Source organism: Corvus cornix, chromosome 13, assembly GCF_000738735.6.
Source record: "Corvus cornix cornix isolate S_Up_H32 chromosome 13, ASM73873v5, whole genome shotgun sequence".
Classification (NCBI taxonomy): Eukaryota; Metazoa; Chordata; class Aves; order Passeriformes; family Corvidae; genus Corvus; species Corvus cornix.
The window spans coordinates 10,945,770-10,964,175 of record NC_046343.1 but is presented as its reverse complement, the minus strand read 5'-3'; the positions used below and the strand labels follow the sequence as shown (position 1 = coordinate 10,964,175).

General features: G+C 38.9%; 1 protein-coding gene across 12 annotated transcripts in view; it reads left to right on the top strand.

Moving 5' to 3' along the window:
• The window catches only part of RAPGEF6 (Rap guanine nucleotide exchange factor 6), a 121,557-nt gene that overhangs the window by 82,214 nt on the left and 20,937 nt on the right, over positions 1-18,406 (top strand). For 7 of the 12 annotated variants that reach the window (XM_010413096.4, XM_010413091.4, XM_010413089.4 and 4 more), the window contains 15 exons: positions 507-690; positions 1,523-1,659; positions 2,161-2,319; positions 2,540-2,692; positions 3,213-3,377; positions 4,297-4,404; positions 4,760-4,963; positions 5,680-5,788; positions 7,517-7,760; positions 8,366-8,523; positions 9,666-9,680; positions 12,314-12,554; positions 13,571-13,954; positions 16,158-16,369; positions 17,269-17,392. In XM_010413096.4, the coding sequence (XP_010411398.1) occupies positions 507-690; positions 1,523-1,659; positions 2,161-2,319; positions 2,540-2,692; positions 3,213-3,377; positions 4,297-4,404; positions 4,760-4,963; positions 5,680-5,788; positions 7,517-7,760; positions 8,366-8,523; positions 9,666-9,680; positions 12,314-12,554; positions 13,571-13,954; positions 16,158-16,369; positions 17,269-17,392 (2,597 nt within the window). The remainder of the gene's footprint in view (positions 1-506; positions 691-1,522; positions 1,660-2,160; positions 2,320-2,539; positions 2,693-3,212; positions 3,378-4,296; positions 4,405-4,759; positions 4,964-5,679; positions 5,789-7,516; positions 7,761-8,365; positions 8,524-9,665; positions 9,681-12,313; positions 12,555-13,570; positions 13,955-16,157; positions 16,370-17,268; positions 17,393-18,406) is intronic. The other 5 variants (XM_010413092.4, XM_010413098.4, XM_010413090.4 and 2 more) reach the window with 1 other exon arrangement.

Genomic DNA, 18,406 nt, shown 5'->3' with positions numbered 1-18,406 from the left:
TTTTTTCCCCTTCCATCTGTTTGGAAATTTATTTTCGTGCCATTACATCATTTAAACTGTACAGAAGGAATTAGTGCAAATGATTTCTATGTGATTCTGCTTTTTGTTGCTGGTATTTTGTTCTCTTTCACCCTTGTCTTGTGTGCCTGCTCAGTGTGATGTCTATGTTGCCATCTATTGCTGACAATCGAAATGTGTCCACAGGCATTGGGCAACCAATGGTATTACTAAACTATATTATTATTTTGTCAATACTATAGACGCAAATTGTTTTTTCACAATGTTACATGAATTCACAACAGAGAGAGAGTAAGTGCTGTAGAATGAGAATCCAGTAGATTTCAGCATAACATGTTTTCCTCAGTGTTCAGAAAGGGAGCTGTTAGAGATTCTAGTTTGACTTGTTGGTCACAGAACTTAAATTTTTTTTAAATTATCTGTCTCAGACTATAAATCATTGAACTGAGGACATTGAACTCTCTGTCTGATTGATGTTTTCTTTGTAGGCTACAGAAAGTGAGATGGGAGATGTTGATTTAACGGGTCTTCCGGAAGCACCTGTAGACTCTGAAGATGAAGAAGAGGAGGAGGATGAAGATATTGACAGAACTTCTGATCCACTTCTAGGGCGAGACGTTGTCCGAGAGTGCCTTGAGAAAGAGCCTGCAGATAAAACTGATGATGACATTGGTGAGAAGAAAAAATAGAGTAGTAAAATTTACATAAAAATACATCATATAACATCTGTAAGAGAAGCATAACCAAAAACTGTTTAATGAGTTAATGTTCAGTGTATATCTTAGTAATTGAATGATGTCTCACTTTGCTCTATTGATACTTTTAATTGAATGATGTCTTCTCTTGCTATCTGAGATAATATTTGTTCTGAGAATCCAAATATTTTGAACAACAGTCTTTGTGGTGTCAAGATGTGAGGTATTACAGTCATTTTATGTGTTGATGTAATGGGACAGGTAGCAAGGTAATTTTGACTGCCTGAAACTGTTGAATTAGTTATTAAATAGCAAAGAGAACATACTGTTATTGGCTATAGCTATACTTAACTGTAAACTACAAAACAGTTGAAATGAAGATAATTTACTGCAGTGTTTAACTAGAAATTGGCATGAATTTCAATAGCAAAATTTGCTTTCTGCTGTATTCAGATTGCATCTCTGAACACTGGAAAATCATTTCATGCTCCTGTCTAGCTTATAATTACTGTACCTAAGGCTATTTTTAATTTTTCTGAATGTTTGAAGCTGAAGTGCTTTTACTCTTAGCTAGCCTGCTGCCCTGAGAGTCAATCAGAACACCAGCAAGGTTGTGGAGCTGAGTTCTGGCTGTTAATGACAAAGTACACACTGGGCTCATTTAGCCACAGGCACTAATGGGAAGTGTAATACCACTGAACAATTTTCCTATGAATATAACTGGAGTTTAATATACTTGTGGAGAGTAAGGAATCCAAGGAAACCCTGGGTCTTGCAGTCATCATACCAATGTTTCCTTTGTCCAACAGAGCAATTATTGGAATTCATGCATCAACTCCCTGCCTTTGCGAACATGACCATGTCTGTGAGGAGAGAACTGTGCTCAGTGATGATATTTGAAGTTGTAGAGCAAGCAGGAGCCATCATACTTGAAGACGGCCAGGAAGTAAGTGACTGCTTCCAGCACAGGTGTTAAATCAGTCAGTAGTCAGGCTCCCAGCATAGGTGCCCTGAATCACTATCTTGAAATCTCTCTTCCTGCTTGGATCAAGACATCTGGAATGGCGTTTGCTGTTCATCCCTCCAAGAGGGGTGAGGTAGACTCATCTCTGGTAGTGACTAAATGGGTACTCAGGGAAAGAATGTTCATTCTCACTAAATGGTACAAATATATCATAGCAATTAGCCTACTTATTAAGAAAGAAATCTATTCATCAGCATTTCTCCCTCCAGGATCAGTTCTAAAATGAATGAAGAAAACTGAAAAGCATTCCTGTTTCCATCTCCATCTCTTGCCTTACAGTGCACAGTTTTGGTGATTTAAATGTTACGGAGAGGTGGGGGCAGCAAACTGGAGGCTACAAGAATGAGCCTTTCTGAGATAAGAGCTTACAAAAGTTGTTAAATTAGCTTCACTTTTTAAATTTTTTTTTTTTACTTCCTCTAGCTTGATTCTTGGTATGTTATTTTAAATGGCACAGTAGAAATCAGCTATCCTGATGGGAAGAGTGAGAGTCTCTGTATGGGAAATAGTTTTGGGATTACTCCCTCTCTGGACAAACAGTACATGAATGGAGTGGTCAGAACCAAAGTAGATGATTGTCAGGTAAGGTTGCAATTCTGTATAACTACCTCTTATTTTTAAGCATCTGATTAAAAAACCCAGGTTGGAACAGATCCAGAGGAGGCTACAAAGGCACTCTGAGAGCTGGAGCCCCTCTGCTGTGGAGACAGGCTGGGAGAGTTGGGATTGCTCAGCCTGGAGATGGGGATACATTCATGTTTTAGATACTTAACTCAGAATCTGTTGTTGTCCTTGGGGACAGTTCGTGTGTATAGCCCAGCAAGACTACTGGAGGATTCTGAACCATGTGGAAAAAAACACTCATAAAGTGGAAGAAGAAGGAGAAATTGTAATGGTAAAGGAGCACAGGGAGCTGGATCGCAGTGGAACCAGAAAAGGACACATAGTTATCAAGGTGCATTTCTTTCTGTGCTTTCCATTAATCAATTACACTTTTATTTCTTAGTAAATAAATACAATTTCAGTTTGAATCTACTATGCATTCTCAGTTTTGTCTGTGTCAGCTAAAAAACTCGATTGGAAGGAATGTGTATTATATTCCAACTTTACGTCCATTTCCCCTTTAATAAAGTTAGACCTGTTCAACATATACATCGAGTTTTGTATTGGGAGCACCCTTTGGGCATCTTTATGACCTTTTTTTGTAATCTGAAAGAGGTACTTAAACTGCTTACTAAAAAATAAAATTAAGGGAAGTTACTAATTGTTTTAGCCAGGTGTTACCTGTGCAAAACATCAGGGCTGAGAGAAGCAGGAGGATTTGATTTAAACATGTTGGTGTGTTTTCTCCTGAGTTCGCCATAACTGAACTTTCTAAAGGCATTATACTGTTCATGTGGGTTTATGTTGAATTACTCTTTAGGGAGAGGTAGTGATGAGAGATATCAGTTATTTTTTTCATTTGCTTTTTTAAGGCAACACCCGAGAGACTCATCATGCACTTAATAGAGGAACATTCTATTGTGGATCCAACCTACATTGAAGATTTTCTTTTAACATACAGAACATTTCTAACAAGTCCCTTGGAAGTTGGAAATAAACTCTTGGAATGGTTCACAGTGGATAGCCTCAGGGATAAGGTTGGTTGTAGTCTAAGAGATTAATATTTCTGGTGAAAATATAATCAAATTGATCCCTTTTTGTATTGCTGATAAACTAGGAAAAATAAAACCAGGTTCCACTCTATCTAACTGTGTGCACATTCATGAAAAAGCATGATAGTCTGGAACTTGTATCATGCCAATTTGTTGATTCTTAGCCAATGTTTTTATGTTTTCTAGCCTTGAGCTGAGGAAATCCAACATACTGTCAAAACACTAGATGTTTCGTATAGGAAATTGTGCAGGGTCTGTTGTGGTTATTGCTTCTCTTCTTACCTCTTTCCATGCTTTTCATTTGGGCAACTACTGTTTTTTAATAAAAGGAAAGATAAAGAGAAGTGTGTCAGCAAACAAAAGTAGAAATTGTATAGTTTTAGAAGAGAAACTGCTATAGACTTAGATTTTTTTTTTTTTAATAATATGGATGGATAATATAGTTGTCAGTCTGACTTTATCATGAATGGTAGTGACTCTGTAGCACCTACAGAAGCAATCTAAAGATTTAACTAAAACTTCTTGGAAGAAAGCTTTTTGTTTATCACAACTAGAACTTCCTTTAAAGAAGTCATTAGGATGCTTTAAAAGGTGATCTTCATGAACAGTGTCAGGAAGGCTTAGCTGAAGATGGATTTATACACCAGTAGGTACTGGGTGATGTACCCAGTATTTTTTATGTATAAAAATATGTGGGTTTTTTAGTTTTTCATTTGCTTCCACAAATAAAGGGAAAGAGATGATGATTTCAAGTGTAAATATCTTTTTCCTATCAGACACAGTAATCTGTTTTATGTTCTTCTGCCATGTCCAGGTATTCTTCTGTGTTTATAGATTAAAGCTTATAGGAGAAGAACCATAGGTACCTTTATATATATATACATAATTTATTTTGTTTTTACAGGTTACCAGAGTAGTCTTACTGTGGGTGAACAATCATTTTAATGACTTTGAAGGAGATCCTGCCATGACTCGATTCCTGGAAGAATTTGAAAAGAACTTGGAGGATACGGTAGGAGCAAAAAAGAACGAGCGTCACATTTTCTAGTACTACATATTTCAATTTTCCAGGGTTACCATTGCCTAACAGCTGTAGTCTCTAAGTGTAACAGTTAACAGGTGGCTTTTAACATTGGACATATTTGTTCTTAAGTATAAATTAGATATAAAGGCCATATAAAGTAATACCTATGGCACTCACTTAGGAGTTTTTGCATTTCAGCAAAAGAGGACAAGGTTTATTTAGTAAGATCTGAAAACATGGCCTCAAAAATCTATTTTCTGGCACTTGGGGTATTTTTCATAACCATTTTTCCATTTCTTATAAAAGAAACATTGCACTGCATTTTGTGTCTTCTGTGTTACAGAAAATGAAAGGCCATCTCAGATTGCTGAATATTGCCTGTGCTGCCAAAGCAAAATGGAGACAAATCACCCTGCAAAAACCTTCCAGAGATTCTCCCTTGTTTTTCAGCCTTCTTGGAGGCAGTGACAAGGGGTTTGGTATTTTTGTAGAGACTGTGGAGATAGGCAGTAAAGCAGCAGAAGCTGGACTTAAGCGTGGTGATCAGGTAAAAACAATTAAGTTAATTTAAAATATTCTGCTTTATCCACCTCTTGGTTGTTCTCCACAGAAATGTTATGCTGTGTACTAAAACTAAACCACTGGCAGCCAATCAACCATTCCCATTCTCTTGGGAATGCCACAGCTCAGCTTCCATTTATATCTGTTAAATGGGTTTCTATTAAATAGTTTTCAAAATATGTAAAATATTTAAATATTCCAAAAACAGGATGAGGAAAGAAACTAAGTTATGGTTATTTTTGGAAACTTTCTGATTGAAGATATGGTTACATTGAATCCATCAGATTGTTTTCTGGGATCGATTCCCACCTAATGTGTTTGATCCCAGCTCACTGAGGCAGGTGGAGCAGTGACAGGTCACACTCAGTGAAAATCGAAAATCCAGCTTTTGAAGTAATATCAGTTCTGTAGTTCATGATCCACCATTTTTGATTAATTGCAAGAATGTCATGTTATCATAGAAAATAAACTTATTCAAAGCAGTTTTCAAGTAAAAATGGAAGTCCTGACTTACTTACAGGATATGACTTCTCTGACATGATGAAAATAGTTATTTTACATGGAATGTTTTCATTCTGTAGCTGCTGTAAAGATGATACGGTAATTTCTGGGAGGTTCTTATTGTGCCTGTATTATCACCTTTGTATCTGTAAGCCTGTCAGACAGATGTTCTCCTAATAGTCCAATTTTTGTTTCTTAAAGATAATGGAAGTAAATGGACAGAATTTTGAGAACATTACCTTTGTAAAAGCTCTGGAAATCTTAAGGAATAACACGCATCTCTCCATTACTGTAAAAACAAACATTTTTGGTGAGTAGACTTCATATATGATGTATTTTTATGTATGAAGGAAAAAAACTCCACTCCTTCTGGCTTTATAAGTGCAATGGGATTCCACTTTTTTTTTTTTTTCCAACTTGCTGCTCTTGAGGTGAGAAGTTGTGCAGAAGTCCCCTTGTTGTGCTTCTGTTTGCTTGGATAAGTTCTCATGCGCCAAGGGCTGCACGTTGAGTGGCACGGAGCCAGCACAAGCAGCTCTTCACTCCCTGAGAAATCCTCAGATGACTGTTTAAGCTGATTTAGTGTCCCTCCATGCAATAAGGCTGAAACAAAGCCAAGGGATCTGGACCAAAATATTTTTGCCAAGAAACAGCAAAAATGTAAAACTGGGATTTTGTAAAACTTCTTATAATGGCTGTAAGAATGAGAGGATAAATAGCCTTTATAATTGAAAAGGGGATATAAAAAGTGGTGTGGCATATAAATGTTGGCTTTTAATTGTCATCATGAATATAAACACCTAAATACCTCTTTAAAATCTCAGTCAAATCATCTGTTCTTTTTCTATAATCCTCTTCAGGCAACAGAATAATCAAAGCTGCAGAAGGAAGGAGACTGTGCACAGGATAGCTCCTTCCTCCATAATTGTATCCATATCTTCTGATGGTTTTCTTTTCCTATTTCCTTCCTCCATTTACCTGCCCTTGCTCACTATTGATTTTCTTTTCAGTTATTACTATTCTATGTTTATCACTGTGCAGCTACAAAGGTTCAAGCCCTCAGCAGTTTCTTCTTAGCATAATTAAAAAAAAACTTGAAACAACCAGAGTAACCGGTCGTCCAGACTAATGTGAAATGACATGAAATGAAACATCACTATAACTGAGAAAGTGATAGGTTGTTCATTTGTATCATAAATGTAAGCAACATACAAGCAGGTTCTAATCTCCTCCTGCTAGCTGATAGACTTTCAAGGTGATTTCTCTGATAAATTTTAATAAATTAATGTCTTGAATTTTTTTCAACAGTGATATTTATTATCCTTTTTAATTGAGTGTTAAGTGTCTGGTACTGACAATGAGCAATTCCTGTTCTATTCAGATTTATACTGGGAAAGCTTGTAGCCTTAGCTTTTATTATATAATAGAAATGTACCATTTAATTGGACCTTCTGTACAGAAGGTTGCTTTGCTCATAGGGACAGTCTGAGTAATATGCTGTTTACAGTTATGCATTCTCCCAGTATCACCATACTTTCAACAGAAAATACTGAATTTCTGACTTGGAAGATTTTCAAAACATTTTTAAAGGATCTTTAAAGAAATAATTTATGTTGACAAGACAATTTGAACATTTTTTTCACCTTACATATGTGGAAAGAAGCAGAACAAAAACCCTATAATTTCCACAGAATTCTATCTTTGAGAATGTCAGTGTAGGTTTATAGACTAGCTTAGTTTCATAAATACAGTAGGAAATTTGATGCAGCTTCTGTTCAGTAGTGTTAGTAGAGGCAAACAAAGACAGTTTGGGAATATATCAGTCTGTGTTTCACTTACTCTTGAAGAAGCATCTGCACTCCGTTACCATTGACAAAAAAGACCAATAAATGCATAGTGCTGATTGCCCTGAATGCAGTGTTTCCTTATTATCTCTCTGGGATGTGGGAAGCAAAAGGTTTAAGGGGGAAAAAAAGAATTCACTGTGAAGTTCTGAGTGTGCAAAGGTTACTCACAACGACTGTATCTTCTCTTACAGTTTTTAAGGAACTGCTCTGCAGGATTGGACAGGAGAAGAATGGAATTCCACATATTCCAAAAATTGCAGAAAAGAAAAACAACCGTTATTCTATCCCAGATATGCCTGGAGATGTGGAACAGATGTTTCCTCGTGAAAAAGGAAACAAGAAAATGAAAGCAAACACTGTATCTGGTGGAAGAAATAGAATCAGGAAAATTTTAGACAAGACCCGTTTCAGCATCTTGCCTCCAAAACTGTTCAGGTTTGTCGGACTCTTTTGTCAAAAAGTAGCGGTTCTTTATTAGATTATGCTATTAATCATAGAATGATTGGAAGAGGATTGGGTTGGGAGGGAACTTAAAGATCTTAAAGACTGTCCCATTCCAACCCCTCCTGTGGGCAGGGGCATCTTCCACTAGACCAGGTTGCTCCAAGCCCTGTCCAACCTGGCCTTGAACACTTCCAGGGATGGGATGGGGCAGCCACAGCTTCTCTGGGCAGCCTCTGCCAGGGCCTCACCACCCTCACAAGGAGGAATTTCTCCCTAACATCTACCTAAAACCTACCCTCCTTCAGTCTCAGGCCATTAAGAAATAACCATTGCTTAGGATTTCTAGTCATTATGTCCACATGGCTTATGTTTTTAAAAAAATCGTCTGCATCTGCCCCACGAATGCAGAACAAGAGCAAAATAACTTTTCTCTCCCAATAAACTCTTTCAAATAATTTTCCCGTGTCCTTGTTTTGAAAGCATGTCTATAGCATGTAATTAAAATAGCTGAACACCATTATTTTTCTTAGTTTCATTCATCTGAAGATGAATAGGAGGAGTTTAATGCAGATAATTGAATCAGAACTGTTTTGCAGTGATGGCAGTGTGAGCCAGTCACAGGATGACAGCGTCGTGGGGACACGGCAGTGCAGGCACAGTCTGGCCATCATGCCCATTCCAGGCACCCTCTCATCCAGTAGTCCTGACCTGCTGCAGCCCACAACCAGCATTCTGGATTTCTCTAACCCTTCAGGTAAAATGGCAGCTTGAGGTTGATTTACAGGCTGGGTTACCAAGGCAGCTGGGTCAGGGGGAAAATTGGAGCTTTTACCACCATCACTTGTGCTGAGTGCAGTTGCCTGTGCATCCTGTGGGCCTAGCAGGGAGGAGATGTACTGAAAATCCACGCTGCCTGAACCTCTCTTGCCTACTTTTTATTGGGTGATGTGGGACTTAATTCTTTTTACAAAGAAATGTATTTTGCCACTTCAGAGAGCCTTTGATTTACTGGAGTAAATTGGCTCTGGTGGAAGGAGATTGTCTGCCCACTTCTTTGCCATCTCTCCTCAGTGCTTTGACTTGTCCATCCTTCCATCTGTCAATATATATTTCAAGCAGTATTGTGGATAGAATAGAACTGCCATGGTACCAGCACAGTGATGTTCATGTTTCATGTTTAACAAACATTATGTATATTCAATGGTATGTCTAAAAGCCTTAAAAATGTTTTGATGTGTGTGGTCTGGGCTTTCATTGCTGTTGCTGTAGGAATCCAGTTTATGGGATGGCTGCAGGAGGCATTTGTTGCAATATGCAGCTGCCTGTGAGCATGTCTAGTCAGAATCTTTTTTTCCTATTTTAAGTGTAAGTTCTGTACATAATGACATATTCTGTAAAGTGTTTTGTGACTGTGACTTGTGTTTACCTAAACTTGCAGATTTCCCCTTTAAAAGGGATGTGCACAGATACATCTTATCAGGTGTATAAATACCCATGGCAAAGAAGTTCACTTTTTGCTGCAATTCCAGGTCTTTGCTGTCTGCATGAGAGCTATACACGTTTTTCTAGAAATCTTCATTTAATACTGTACAGGTTACCACTTAATATGAAATGGTGATAACTAGTTCATCTTGGAATCACTCATAGAATCACAGAATGATTTGGGTTGGAAAGGACCTTTAATGGTGATCTATTCCAACCCCCCTGCCGTGGGCACGGACATCTTCAGCTGGATCACTTAGCTTTACTTTAAGCTTACTATAACAAATATGCTGCCATATTTGAATGTCAGGGAAAACCAAATTATTTCTGACAGTGTACACTTGATAAGATTTGTAAGCATCTCAGTCTTGATTTGGTGTTGACACGGTTTTTTTCTTTTTCTCCTGCCTGCAGCTGTTGGGTTTTACTGTAAGTATCCTCATGTACAGCATCCTGTAGACCTTAATATTGCATGGCTTGCCTGTAAATTTAACACTATCAGACATTGCACTGACACAGTTATTACTGTAGGGCACTGGATAGCCCTGTGCTCTGTAATTTTCCTTAAAACAAATCCATAGGTTCCTGTACAGACACAGTGCTGTACTGAGGCTGAGATCTGCATTTTATTCCCATTTCTGCCCCCAACACGCTGAATGACCGTTGGCAGGTTCCTCTGCTTCCCTGTGGCCTTGCTCTGAAGGGATGAAGTTGCTTATATCTCTTTCATAGAACTGAAGTTTCAGAAGATAACAGTTTGAGATTTAGTTTGTTCTTCTGTCGTACTTCATAACTAAAATTCTGTGCATGCAAACTTGAAATGCACTTTGTATTGTCAAAATGAGTTGAATAATGCATTAAAATTTTTAATTTAATAATTTATGTTTGCCTGCTTAAAAGCAAAGACCATAAAGACAGAAATGTACCTGTAATTTATGTTTCCCTCGTCTGTCACAAGTTACCATTGCTTTGGTTGCATGGTTTTCAGCTTTACACCTTGAGTGTGTTCTGATTTTTAGGTATGTTGATACCAAAGTATAGATGTTTCCCTCTTCCATTTATCTATTACCACTTTTATGAGTGTAGGCACTTCTCTAATTACTCAGTATGTAATTTTCACCACTTTCACTCTGAAATAAAGTACAATATATTTACTTCTCCCTTATACTGCCCCTATTCTCATATATATTGAACTTCTCAAATTCAGCTAGTCCCTAGCTTCTGATGAGAATGTTCTGATAATGTGTTAATTATAATCATGCAACTGTTAGAGGAATTAGCCTTCAATCAGAATTTTTTTAACCCATGTTTTTTTCACTCTTAAAATTTATTTACAGCTGATGTTGAGCCTTTCTTTTTCCCAGTGGGTGGAACCTTTGGTGCTGGATCATAGATTACCTGCTTACTTTTTACCTTGAAATTCCTTCTACTTGTGCCCATAACACCTTTAAGTCCTGACGCAAGAAAAAGTAACTCTAAGGTCATTGCCCCAAAAGATCTTTGTTGCCTCCTTAAGCAGTGTATTTTGATAGAGGATAATCAATGTATAAACAGTGGGATGAGCAGCATCTAAAACTGTACTAGAGAGCTTCTGCTGGGAGGGCCTGAAGGACCTGGATGCTCTGCCCAGCAGGATGATTTCCTGGGCAGGTTCCCCTTGGGCAGAGAGGGACACCTGGTCATCACCAGTGCTCCAGGGTAGGTCACATGCGTCAATCCACAGTTCTTATCACTGCATTTTTAAGGGCTGGACAAATAGCAGTGAGAGAAGGGAAGGGCTGTTTTGGAGGCTGTTGCTTCAATGACAGCCCTTCCCTTCCTTTACTGGGGATCTCTGACTCTGGTTCAGGAATTATGGCACATCTGCCTCCGGTGTGGTTTTGGAGAAGTTCAGACTCTGAAGCCTTGGTGGAGGGCTCAGCAACAGCCTCCCACCTTCTCAGGTCTGCAGAAAAGTTGTGAAGTTTTAGTCTTCAGACTCCAGGGAAGGGGAAAACTGAGATTCCCTGTGCTTGAAATTAGTGCGCATTTTGACTCTTGACATTTTTTAAAAATAATTTTTATTTTGAAAATCAAATTTTCTGTAATAGCTAATAGAGCAAATTATTTGCAATCATCACACTGTGGATTAGTGTTTCTGTAGATATTTATTGCCTGCTGTAGGCTGCCTCAGATGAAGTTGTTCTCTAATGCATTTATAATACATAAAATGTGGTATAAATAAGTACACCAGCCAAAGAATTAGCTGCTGGCAGCAGCTTAGTTCCTTCGAGGGAGAGAGTGAGCGTAAAAGCTCGTGGCTAGTTCTGGGAGCAACTAAATCTCCTTTCCTCTTCATGTCCTCCCACCCCAAGCCCATCCATCCGTACTCAGTGGCTTCCCATCCCTGGGAAGTGTGCCCTGGCAAGTGTGTGGATCTGTCTCTCACAGACACAAGAGAGCCAAAGAAGGAATGGTGCTGCCAAAGTTTTTAAGACACACTGGGAAGGAGCAGCGCACAGTCTAGTTACATACCTGGATGTCTTGTACTTTGATTGTGGTCATGGGATGGTAGAGTAATTGAGTTGTAGAAAAGCAGAGAGGAGTAGAGTCTTCTTTTTTCCACACAAAGATGAAGAAAAACCTAGAATATTTAAATATTTTCCAAGTCCAGCATGTTTTTTTTTCCCCCCAGCAGCTGGTTGGTTTTGTTTCCTGATGATCAAATGAGACAGTAAATCATAGAATCTCAGAATGGTTTGGCTTGCAATGGACCTTAAAGATCATCTAGTTCCACCCTACCTTCCTACCTTCCACTAGACCAGGTGCTTCAAGCCCCATCCAGCCTGGTGTTGAACACCTCCGGGATGGAGGGTCCACAACCTCTCTGGGCAACCTATGCCAGGGCCTCAGCCCCTTCACGGGGAATAATTTGTCCCTAATATCCAATCTAAACCTGCCCTCCTTCAGCTTAAGCCACTTCCCCGTTGTTCTATTACGTCCTCTTGTGAAAAATCTCTCCAAGTGACCTCGTGTCTTTTCAAAGGAAAAATAACATTAAAGGTGTTATGCTCTTTTTGTAGATATTCCAGATCAAGTGATACGAGTTTTCAAAGCAGATCAGCAGAGCTGTTACATCATCATCAGCAAAGATACTACAGCAAAGGAGGTGGTGAGTCACGCTGTCCATGAATTCAACCTGACAGGAGCCCCGGACACCTATTCCCTGTGTGAGGTGTCCGTCAGCCCCGAGGGGGTCATCAAACAGCGGAGGCTCCCGGATCAGTTCTCCAAGCTGGCTGACAGGATTCAGCTCAATGGACGGTAAATGTACCTTTTTTTGGTTGGGTTTTATTTGCCTTTCAGGATTGAAACATTGTAGGTTGGAAAAGACCTCCAAGATAATAAAGTCCAACATCAGGGAGGGATGTTTTAATTAAAATAGATGGGTGTCTACTGGAAGCACGAGCAAGTAAATGCCAGTAACTTACACTTCCCTCTGTGTCACCCTCCACTTCTGCACCCCAAAATCCCTCCCTAAATCTATGGCAAGCTTGCTTGATGACAGCTAAATTTAGCAGATCAGGATAATGTATATAGTGGTTTACACTTAGAGAAAAAGGTTATATTTGTTTTGACACTTCCCACATGTACTTGAGGATTAAAGTATACAATTATTTTCTTTCTCAGTGTCATGCTGCAATGAACTGATACTAACCTGGGATAAATTCTTCCATTTTTAAGTAAACTGTTCTGAATGTTTTTGAAATATTAAGTGCTTTGGTTTTATCTGATGACCTGATCCATGCCAGAAGAAAGTTTATTGAAGTAAAATAGTCTGTAGTTCTCTTTACTAGGCAACAGAGCAAATTTATGAGTAATGAACTTTTGTATATCTAAAAGTGATCTACCTGGGACTGTGGAATGAATTTTCCAGATACATTTTCATTTCCTGAGTACTCTGTGCCTCATGGAAATATTACTATGCCACACTAAATTTGTGGGAAAAAACACACTAAATTTGTGTAAGAAATGTAGAAATACATTAACAGGAGATTTCTCAGGACTAGTGTGTATTTAAAATGCTATTTTCACTGCTGAATTCACAAATGGAAAAGTAATGGACCTTTTTCTGAAGGCTAACACTACAGCCAGTACAAAAATATTAACAAAGCTTTTGAAATGTTTGTTTACTTAAGTAATGGTGTTATTTTACATTAACTGAAATCCCTTCTTGTCTCTGTAATGCTCACAGTGATTGGTATAGTTCAATGTCTTTGTGTTCACAAATCCTCTGAAGAGCATCTCTAATGTGCTGTTGTTACTCACTTATTCTTCAGATATTATCTGAAAAACAATATGGAAACAGAGACCTTATGCTCAGATGAGGATGCTCAAGAGCTACTCCGAGAAAGCCAAATTTCGCTCCTCCAGCTGAGCACCATTGAGGTGGCCACTCAGCTTTCCATGCGGGACTTTGAATTATTCCGCAACATCGAGCCCACGGAATACATTGATGACCTTTACAAGCTGGACTCCAAAACAGGGAATGCTCACCTGAAGCAGTTTGAGGATGTCATAAATCAAGAGACCTTCTGGGTTGCCATGGAAATTTTAGCAGAGCCCAACCAACTCAAAAGAATGAAGATTATTAAGCATTTCATTAAAATTGCTCTCCACTGTCGAGAATGCAAGAACTTCAATTCCATGTTTGCAGTGATAAGGTAAAATACTTCCCATTTCTCAGATCTGATTGGTGCTGTCATAGGCAATTCTGGTAATCTAAATGGAAAGGAAAGAAACGGGAATATCCTGAGCTCACTGTGGCTGGGGCTGGCTGGTTTTCCAAAGCCAAACTGTCAGAGGTGGATTGTCACTGTAGTCTCCTCACTGTCACCTCAGCACTTCAGTCCTGTTGCGGTGCTGGGTGTGACAGTCTCTTTTTCACTGGTACCTCGCAGGAAAAAAGAAGATGGGGTCAAAGCACTTACGTTGATGAACTTCAGAAACCTGCCTAAGCATTGTGTCATTTGCTGTGACTTTGGCACCCAATTTCCCTTCTTTTTGTCAGTCATCATGACTTTTCCAGGGTGCACCGAGTTGTATATGTGATGATGAGATTACTTTTCCTTCCATTGTAAGGACTTCCTCAAATCAGTCTTGTTTTGGCTTCATTTTCCTTCTCATTCTTTACTGTCATTTGCTTGCTTCTCTATTTTATTTTTTCACTCTTCACTTGCACATTTAAGCTTTCTCTTCTGATTTATGCTGAATGCTGCTGCTTTAACAACATGAGTTAAGCATTTCCTGTGTTTGCAGTTATCTTACACCCAGCCTTTACTGTAGGAAAAAAGGCACTGTGATTCATTAGAAAAAGATCTGGACTTGTGCTCTATCCCAGCACCATTATTAAAAACATCATTTTAAAATATTTTTTTCCATGTCTAACCAGTTTATCAAAAGGTATTGGCTTGTGGTTGGTCATTAAAGAATTCATTAATTTCTGCAAAGGGTACTGGACAGTCATTGAGACTGTGGCTGCTCATTACATGGGAATACACACACGGATACTGATTCTAAGTTTTATATACTGCTCCCTAATTTCTCATGGTTTATTGTAGGTAAGGAAATTACTCTTTCTGCTCCTCAGTTAAGTCCAATCAGGCCATGACTGAAGTGGTCTTAAGTCAAAAAAAAAACCCCCAAAAAACCGGCAAATAAGTTAGTTTTTGTTCTACCTTTATTTCCAGAAGAATATGTTTTTGTTAGCATATGGCACAGGGGTTCTCTTTCCTGCCTTGTGCTGCACAGCAGTTTGGTGCTATATGTCTCATGAAATTGGATGATAACCATCCTAATGTAGCATGGAAAAGAGGAGCCGCGGGCTGGCATATGTTTGTTTTTTCATGTCAGAGAAAACTTTGTTTTGGCATAGCCTGGAGAGATATTTGTCTAAAAAATAAACCAAATACAAAATAAGTTTTTGGAAAAAAAAAAAAAATCTGAGAACAGCAAATTCAGTGATAGTGTGATTCTGGATTTGCTAAGGAATCCTGGAGCACACCCCTTTCCAGCTCTCCAGAGGTGACGACTTCGCAATTATCGCAGAATTTCTTAAGCATAACTGGTGACAAATTATGATAGGGAGGATGGATTTAGTTTAATGTTTTTATTTAATGGGGTTTTTTTGTATCCAAATAGTTCTGAATATATTTTTACTTAGTGGGAATGAGGGCACAGTGACAAGCTTTAGCACATCTGCTGCTTCTGTTTCTCAGTCTGTCACTCATTTACAAATGCTCTTGTCTGAAGCTCTGAAGTCAGAGAATCACAGAATAGTTTGGGTTGGAAGGGACCTTAAAGTTAATCTCATTCCACCCCCCTGCTATGGGCAGGGACACCTTCCGCTAGACCAGGTTGCTCCAAGCTCCATCCAGCCTGGCCTTGAACACTTCAGGGATGGAGCATCGACAGGCCTCTCTGGGCAGCCTGTGCTGGGACCTCACCACCCTCAGAAAGAAGAATTTCTTTCTAAAGTCTTCCCACTTCTGCTTAGGATGAGTTCTGCACTGTTCTAATTTTCCGTGCAATCTTTGATTCACCACCATGCGTTTTTTACCATTTTTGTTCTTAGTGTGGCATACATTACTAAAGGAGAGAAGTGGTTCTTAAATAGACATCAGTCCTGCATTAGAGAGATTATTTTGGCAGTAATTTGAAATTTGTACCTTGAGCAATCATTTTTACAGTCCTATTTAAGCAGCAGAGGTTTATTGTGATGAACTTGTAGCCTGCTATTCACCCAGCTTCACAGTTAACGTTAGAAAAGCTATTTTTAATAATTAAAACAACCCCCCAACCCTTCACTTCCTTCTGAAAGGTAACGATTCTGCTCACAGCTAATAATGAAACATTTCTGCCTTGCAGTGGGTTAAATCTTGCACCGGTAGCTCGTCTCAGAGGCACTTGGGAAAAGTTACCCAGCAAGTATGAAAAGCACCTCCGAGACCTTCAAGATCTTTTTGATCCATCTCGAAACATGGCAAAATATCGCAACATCCTCAGCAGCCAGAGCATGCAGCCTCCAATTATCCCACTTTTCCCTGTTGTCAAGAAAGATATCACATTTCTGCATGAAGGTAATGTCAAACAGAGAGAAAATAAATGAAGCACTGAATGTACTTCAGCCCTTTCTTCAGTGCTCAGTGTGTCAACGTGTGTAACGAAGCTGCCACTAGTAGGATGTTTTTGAGGGATCCTTTGTAGGAGTAAAATAAAATAGAACTGGGAAAGCCTAATGGAAGAGACTGGTCCTAGACAAAAATTAAAAATAAAATGCATATTTTTAGTATTTTAAAAGCAATGCTATAATCCTCCTCAGCTGTCCTGAGTTTTAAGGTGGAAGCATAGGTGAGTGTGCTGTCTGGTAGTTACACTACTTCAAATATTTTCTCTTACCAAAAACTTGTGTCTGTAATGTTTCCACGTTTTCATTCCACGTTGTGGCTTGCACACAGCTCTGATGATACACCACCGACTCTTGCTTTCAACATTTTCAAGTGTTTTGTTTAAATGTTTCCATTTTGTTCCCTTTATACAAAGTCCTGTTCACAACTGGTTGAGGTGAACCACTTTCAAATATGCTCAATTCTTGGTTGTGATGATTCAGAACTATTTGAACTTCTTTCCTAATGTGAATGTTGTCAATGCCAATTCTGTATTTATATTATTTTAACATTATGCAAGTGAATTTGGGCATAATTCATTTATTCCTTTTTCCTCCTAGTAATACTTGTTATTTTAGAAGTAGATTAAAAAAACCAATACAGGGTAGTCCAAGTGGGCCTGATTCCATTAGTGTTTTGCCAGAGCATCCTGTTTTCTTGGTATTTTGATTAAAAAAACTGTGTTGACTGGGGGACAGGGAGGGGAGAAGGTAACAGGGGAAGAACTAGAAGCACAGTGGCTGTTCAGAAATATTTCTTACTCTTTTTTTTTTTCTTTTTTTTTTTTAAATGTGTGTGTTTTAATTATGCAGGCAATGACTCTAAAGTGGATGGCCTGGTAAATTTTGAGAAACTCAGGATGATTGCCAAAGAAATTCGCCAAGTTGTCCGAATGACATCGGCAAACATGGATCCAGCTGTGATGTTCAGACAAAGGTGTGCAATGGGAAGGGGAGTAGCACTGAAGGGGCCTTGGTGTGGGGGGATCTGGGTCTCTGTGTGCATCAGCGCATTAATATTTCATTGTGTACCTCATCACTGACATCTACCATCAAACCACAACCTTTATCAAATTATGGCAAAACAGTTGATGCTTCCCAGACCTGCTTTAAATGACTAATAAACCAATCTATTATCTTTAAAAACCACAGAAGAATAAATTCTAATTTTAATCATACCTATTTCTGCCAAATAAAATATTAGTGTCAGTAGAGTTCTGAGAGAGGTATAATATTAGGGGGAATAACATTATCTAGGTATGAGAGATAAAAAGCACCTAAATCACTGATGTATAGATCTGAAATGTTGCTTCAAAACAAACCCTACTGATTACATATTAAATTCAAACTAAATATTTTTTATTTGTTCCAAGCATAGATTGTTCCACCTATGTAATGTTTGATATGTTCAGGATTCAGCAGGTGGAGGGTGTTTTCTCGGCTTATTTTTCTTAGTTTTTCTTTTTATCTTGATGCTGAATATCACCAGGCTTGGTGTTAACAAACTTGCAGAATAAAAGCAACATAACTTCTAATCTGGTGCTGATTAACTCCAAATTTTATTTAGTGGAAATGAATTACTTCCTGCATCTGTTTTCTTCCCTCTGGCTGAACTAAAAGCATCACTGGCTCTGTTGTGTCCATACAGGGTCCTGATCCTGTAGGTGCTTATGGGATGGGTGGTGGCCCTGCTCCTTGGACTGTCTACCTCGAACTAATGGGCCAGACAAGACCCCTTGGGGTGCAGTTTGGGTGGGGAGCTGGGGACAAGGTCATGTCTGGTGCTGAATGCCTACATGGCTTCAACTTCAGAAAATGACAAAATACTCTCTGGAGCTGCCCATACCCATATGCACCCCAGCTCTCCCCAGCAGGAGAGAGCTCTCTGAACACCCTGGAGGGAGTAGTGCAAGTAGGAAACACAGTGGACAGTTTCTGGGTGAAGTGTGCT